At 31.4% G+C, this 7,180-nt stretch overlaps 1 protein-coding gene across 1 annotated transcript; it reads right to left on the bottom strand.

Moving 5' to 3' along the window:
* Positions 1–1,038: 1,038 nt before the first annotated feature.
* LOC132716966 (bifunctional arginine demethylase and lysyl-hydroxylase JMJD6-like) lies at positions 1,039–6,073 on the bottom strand (the record flags this gene model as incomplete). The annotated part of the gene is made up of 7 exons (XM_060700309.1): positions 1,039–1,367; positions 1,938–2,098; positions 2,637–2,784; positions 3,008–3,214; positions 4,677–4,821; positions 5,209–5,336; positions 5,898–6,073. Coding segments are annotated over 7 exons (1,285 nt in total), but the record flags the coding sequence as incomplete, so codon positions are not given.
* Between the last annotated feature and the right edge of the window lie 1,107 nt (positions 6,074–7,180).

Below are 7,180 nucleotides of genomic sequence, written 5' to 3'. Positions count from 1 at the left end.
CACATTTTCATTGTACATACATGTTTTCCTGCAAGATTGATACTAGAATATTTACAGTCAAACATATGTTAAAGACCACCTCTGAATAAATGTTTCCCTGTAAATAAAGGCCATTTTTCGTCAATCCTTCATAGGTAAGATAGAACAGAGTAGCCTTAAAATTAAGACCACTGGTCTATAAAGGCCATATTTGGTCCATTCTTTGCTCTATTTACATAGGTTTGACTGTATATATTTCATAAAGTATATCTGCTGTATATTGTGAAATAGTAGAATTAATGATGTGTCAAATCTTTTTCATGTTAGTACGCTCATTCTTCATTTGTTGATTAAAACAGCTGACAATCATGCTTTATATTTCTCAAAATAAAATCTATTTATCTAATTGTTTGACTTGTTTTTTAAATTTGTTTACACAAGTTTTGTTAATGCATGTAGAAAGTATCTTTGGTAACCCAGGTACATGTGTTATGTACCCTTCATTGATTAATACAGTAAGCAGATTCAGTCATTACCATTAGGTTCTGTCAATGGTATAAAGAGCAATTAACTGTAAAATTCATTGGCTGAATTGAAAAAATATATACATGTACAAGATTCAAAAAATTTGCATCATTTGGAAAAGGTCGAAGCTAATCAGAAACTCTGACTGAGAAAAGTAAAATGTTCAAGAATCACTTCCCTTCATAAGCTTTGGATTTAAATCCTGCTTAAGAGAATAAAGTTTGAAGATAAAGATTTAACTAATGGAAGGTTAGTGGCTATGCCCAAGCAACATGGGTGCAAGTTGGAAACCTGAAAAGCCTGAATTTAGTATTATAACATTTAGTTTCATCCAGAAAAAGAGATATTTCAGATGTAGAATAAAACCTGAACTTCTGGCAAATGCCAGAATTCATGTACCCATGCTGTTTATGGCTGAAATAATGTTGAGCGCTTGGCAGGTCTCAAAAACCACTCCAGTTAAGTTAAAATATCACAGTTTGAATTTAAACATTACCAAAATAAGGTAATAGAAGTAAGGCAAAACCACAAATGTATATAAAATCATTTATTCAACAACCTGTCTCTTTCTGTTTGAACAATTTCTGGTGTAATATCAAATTTTTCATAATCTTCTGCCGTCCAACTCTTAAACTTTTCCCAACATAAATGATCAATGTCACTACACATGTTTGATTTAAAATCTGGATCACTAAACTGCTTGAGAAGTTCAGATGACCTTTCATCAATTAATGATGTAACCTTTAATTCCTCTTTAACAAGGTCAAAGTTTGAAAGGTCAACATAATTTCCTGAGATTGCAAGAGACGTTTCAAGATTCTCCACTCTATGTGGACAGCCAGCTGGTACAAATAACAGCTCCCCTGAAATAATTAACAAATTGTTAAAGGCACATTATGCCTCAGAAATGAATAAAGTTTTCCTTCTTTAAAAAGAGCAAGTTTTATAATGTTTAAATAATGCTTTTAGAGCATTAAGTAGCCCTTAAGGTGCAATAAGTTGCTATTAAAGACGTTTTCGGGAGTTTTCATATAGACATAAAGGCAAAATTAAAACTGTTCAATAGAATTCCTTTAAACTTGGCATGTTGTTAGAATATGAAAACAAAAACATTTTAAGCGAAAAACAAAAACATTTTAAGCGAATAAAAAAAATTGTCTATACATGTCCAGGGAAATAAAAAACATTTTGATGACTGCCTAAAGTGTGTATTTATACAAGTATATTTTCCCAACTTTTGCAATTAAAAGAAAATAATATGACACCAAGTCATCTTCTGTTGTGCCTTTTTTCAAAGTATTCACTATACCTGAGTCATCTGCCAGTCAATCTTCACTTATATTGGCCAATGAAAAAAAATTAACAAATCTAAAAGTATCTCATGGAAAAAAAAGTTGTTATGGAAAAAACTAGATGAACAGATTTTAACCAACCTGGCTGAAGTATACATTCTATAGGTTGAGTTAAGGACAGAAGTGGGTGGTGTTTGAGATCAGGTTTCTGCAGGTCAACCTCAAATACTGGATCTGTTGACCAAGGATTACCAAACACTGGATACAACAAAGCCACATCCTCCTTGTCAAAAAATACCCATCTGCAAAATAATGTGTTTAAAAACTTTCATATTTTACTGCATTTTTTTTTTTACATGAAGGGACCGAAAAATAATCTTTCAACTGGAAGTTGGTCTGGACCAGTAACTTATATATCAGATTATTCACTGAAGGAAATTCGATTTTATTGCTAAAATAGACTCGAAATTAAAATCAAATTGAAAAGGGCTGTAACGCTTTTCACACATTTTTACCAAACAAAATCGCTTAAAAAATTGTTTCAGTTAGAATCAAATTTATGCCAAGTATATTTATATATTATCTATTGCATAGTTTTCCAGTAATTGATTTATGAAGAATTAAAAAAATTCATATTTCATCAGAACTATACTTGAGACAATTTTAGTAGAAATTTGTAAAACAAAACAGGTTTTTATTATCATATAGTCATTCAACATTAGATATCCATAATTTTTATTACAGACTTTTATACACTTCAGGCTGAAGTCCAGTTTTAGGAAAACAATTTGAAAGTATTTAAAACAAAAAAAATCAGAGAAGTTCTTTTCAGATTTTTACCTTTTACTGCCTTTAAACAGAGCCATCCAAAAGTTAGAACCAAATGCATCCATATGAAGTTCACTGACTAATCCCTGTGGTGCTATAAATAGACTAGGCCAACTGTCTTTGTACAGAGAGCCCTGAGTAGTACGCTGCAGAAAATCACCTATAAATACAAACAAAGGTCACATTACATATCTTCCTATATACAAGCAGCATGAATGAAGACTGGGCATTTTTCATTTCACACTTGATGTGGGAACGGAAAGAAGTTGGTTCATGACATGTGATCTATCTACATATAGCTTTAAAATAAAATATTATCAGAAAGCTAAGTCTTGGGAAGTCCACAATTAAATGAAATTTTTACCTGCACAGGCTGCACTTACCTGTAAAATATTTTGGTATTTTTAATTCTGCTGCTAACTGTTGACAATGTAAAGGTATATTCCAATCAAACAAGTAAAGATTATCATGTTTATGGTTGTCTTGGAGACTAGATATAAATTCCTTTACTTTCATTGTTGTTGCATCTTCTAGACGAGCCCATTGCACAGAGTCCTTCACAAATTTCTTTAGTGTAACTGAACAGTCACCTAGGTTACAAAGAATAGAATTATAACTAGAACTCCGCGAGTCGGATGTGTCGCCTTGTGAACAATATAGTTTAAGAGAAATGGCAAAGACAAAAATGAAATTTGAAAATCAACAAAGGGCAATAACTCAAAAGATAAGAAATGCAGATCAGCAGTGTCTGTGCACTGCACTTCTTATCAATAAAATCTATCATCCTATTAAGTTTCAAGTCTAAAGCTTTTATAATTTATGAGAAATGGCCTGGACAAAAATAAAGTATAAAAATTAACAAAGGGCAATAACTCAAAAAATAAGAAATGCAGATCAGCAGTTTCTGTGCACTGCACTTCATATCAATAAGATCTATCATCCTATTAAGTTTCAAGTCTAAAGCTTTTATAATTTATGAGAAATGGCCTGGACCTGGACAAAAATAAAGTATGAAAATTAACAAAGGGTAATATCTCAAAAAATAAGAAATGCAGAGTACCAGTTCTTGGGCACTGCACTTCTTCTTAATGAGATCTATCATCCTATGAAGTTTCATGTCGATAGCTTTTATACTTTAGGAGAAAAGGCCTGGACAAAAATAAAGTATGAAAATTAACAAAGTGCAATAACTCAAAAAATAAGAAATGCAGAGTACCAGTTCTTGTGCACTGCCATTCTTCGGAATGAGATCTATCATCCTATGAAGTTTCAAGTCCATAGCTTTTATACTTTAGGAGAAATGGCCTGGACAAAAATAATGTATGAAAATTAACAAAGGGCAATAACTCAAAAAATAAGAAATGCAGAGTACCAGTTCTTGTGCACTGCACTTCTTCTTAATGAGATCTATCATCCTATGAAGTTTCAAGTCCATAGATTTTATACTTAAGGAGAAATGGCCCGGACAAAAATAAAGTATGAAAATAAACAAAGGGCAATAACTCAAAAAATAAGAAGTACAGAGTACCGGTTCTTGTGCATTGCACTTCGAGTCATTATGAGAAGCATGCATACCAAGTTTGAAGTAAATCCGACTTATAATGACTGACTTATGCTCCGGACAAGCTTTAGGGGACGCGCGACAACGACAGCGACGCCATCGATGACAACGACGCCGCCGACAAAAGTAACCCCTATATGTCGCCTTTTTCAAGGCGACACAAAAATGCTGAAAATAAAGCACTTTTTTGTTGGGTTTTTGTTATAGTTTTAACAGTATTTTAGAAATTCACTAGTCGGCAGTTATCCATCGAATGTGCTTATAATTCCTATTCCCACACCAACTATGTTTTAAAGCAGCAATTGCTAACTTCTCCTTCTAATTCATTTTTGAAAAAGTAGTAGCAAATAATGACATTAGTTATCTTACAAACCTCTGGAATAAGATACCAAGTCACTTTCTGTTCCAGCTGGTTAAAAACTAAATTTATGACCTTTATTTCTTTCTATGCTCACTGTTTACTGGATTAAAAGAAAAAGTTATAAATATACCAGCAATATCTGCTATATGTTCTAGTGTCCAGGGTACAGTTGTCATCTCATTCACTAGACCTGTTATCACAACTGGGGTACTTGTTAAAGCATATTTGTAGAAAAAATCCTTATATGACAAATTATCTGCAGACAACCTTTCCACCTGAAAAAAATATTATAAAAATATATAAAGAATGTGTACACAGTTAATATCAAATTTCCCTTGATCCATTTACTTGCACTGCAAAAGCATTAGAAAATAAAAATGAAACACAATCTTTTATCAAAAATGAAAAAAGAAAAACACACACACTTTTTGGGAAAATGAAAAGCCGCTGCATTGTTTATATCTTCTTCTCTATCAGTAATGAAAAGTTAAGATTTAAATATGAGACATATAAAATAAACAAAACCAGCTAACAAATCAAGAATATTTCTATTCATAAATTTCCATTCCTCTGAAGTGCTTTGTAAAATATTTTTATGCTAGAATAAATTGCAATCAAAAGGTTAATTAATTTTATTTAATAGTTGAAGAAGAAATAATAACCTGTTTAGTTGCTGGTAATGATAGTGCTGAAGAGGAACTGTAGTCAAATCTACACAGAGCTTCTTCTTGCTGTTGTCTGTAATGTTTCGCTCTCTTTATACGCTTTAAACGCCACTCTATCTCTTTGTCTTCAATATAAAAATAAATAAAACCTTGCATAAATATATCAATGCTTCAAAGGTCTTGTGCTATATTAGTTGTCTCTGCTGTAGAACATTTTATTCAAAGTCTTAAATTTACTTTTTTATTTACATACCCTTTAAAAAAAAGAACAATTATATCATATATGCACTTTGAGACCTTGTCAGTTTTAAACAGTTTAATCATATATGCACATGGATTTCATTTCAGTTTAAAACAGTTGTCATACATACACATTGAGACTATGTCAATTGGAAACAGTTATTTCATATATGTTCAATGAGATTATGTAAGATATGCTAATTAAATGTTACATTGACTTTTACATATTGCAAAAGTACACTGTGTGACACACCATAAAATGAATACAGAGTTATTCTTGAAAATTTTTCAAGTTTCTTTAGGTAGAATTAAAGTGAGACATATACATTGTATTATGATCAAATAAAGAGTGAATGAGCACTAAATATAACTATTGCACATACACACATAATCTATAGCAACATCACAAGTACAGATTGTATCATTAAGGAAGAAAAGTGTAATACCTTGTGGGTTTTTGTCTCTAGTAGATTCTAAATGCATTATAGCAAGACTGAGATTTCCTATTTTCTCATAGTATGAAGACAAGGCCGAGGAAACATTCCCACTCTTACACCCATCAGATATCTTGTCTCTTAATCGAGATATCTCACTCTTTATAAACTGTAATCCTTCACTTGTTCTAGAAATACAAAAGAAAGAATGACTTTAAATTTATATAATTTAATTACATGTATGTGTTGCCAGGCCCCTACCAATACTCTTAAATATATAAGGATTCCATGGCAGAGGGGTTAAAGTCATTGTAACTCTGCCATAGAAAAAATTACACCTGGCATTTGTTAGTTTGCATCAAGAGTCATTGTTTCAAGAGCATAGAGGATAAATATACATTCATCTTTAGGTTACAGAAGACCTGTGCTTTTATCTATATAACTGTGCCTATAATATTGTAGTGAGGGGTGCAAGAAGTCTTATGTTTGCCATCATAAAGGCTGCAGTCTAGTCATAGTTGTAATAGTGCCAGTCACTTAACCATTTGCTCCTTACATATCACAGTTTGGAAAAAACACTTTAAAATACATAATTTAATTCAACAACAAATCAATATCTAAAATGATAAATAATGCCACATAATAAGTCATTATGTTTCCTGACTACAAGTAATATAGTTTATTGATCCTCTCCCCCACCCTAAAAAAATAAAAAAATAATTTCCAGTTATACCCCCTTTTTTTATAACCTACTTTTTAAAAAAAAAATTTTTATCCCCCGGCATGATTCGAACCCGCGACCCGGAAAAATAAAAAAAATTAATAGACACCGCACATAATGGCACCTTTAAAAAAAATTTTTTTTTCTTCTTATTTTCTGAATGAAGAATGATTTGACACGAGAAAAAAATATTTTTTTATCCCCGGCGGGACTCGGACCCACACCACCTAAAAAAAAAAAAAAATTAACCTCTAGAGGGATCCCTTGAAAACATTAAAATTTTATAAAACGAAAATTGACTAACGTTTAAATCTATGCACTTAAAATACTACATTTAAATTTATAAATGCCTGTGGTTTATTAATGTACTTTATGTAAACACATTGAAACGACTGGCTGCTCTTTGTGGTTAACTTTATGGTCTTATAACTTAAACATAATATCTATTTTTAATACTGTTTTCCGATAACATTACCTCCCTTTAACAAATTAAAACAATGCAAAATTCACATATACACATATACATATAAATATATATTTAAATTTTATGTTTTATTATCATGTCTAAATAACT

Source organism: Ruditapes philippinarum, unplaced genomic scaffold, assembly GCF_026571515.1.
Source record: "Ruditapes philippinarum isolate M1 unplaced genomic scaffold, ASM2657151v2 ctg3787_1_1_1_1, whole genome shotgun sequence".
NCBI classification, from domain to species: Eukaryota; Metazoa; Mollusca; class Bivalvia; order Venerida; family Veneridae; genus Ruditapes; species Ruditapes philippinarum.
Note: the sequence above shows the minus strand (reverse complement) of the source record. Positions and strands in the feature narration are given on the sequence as shown.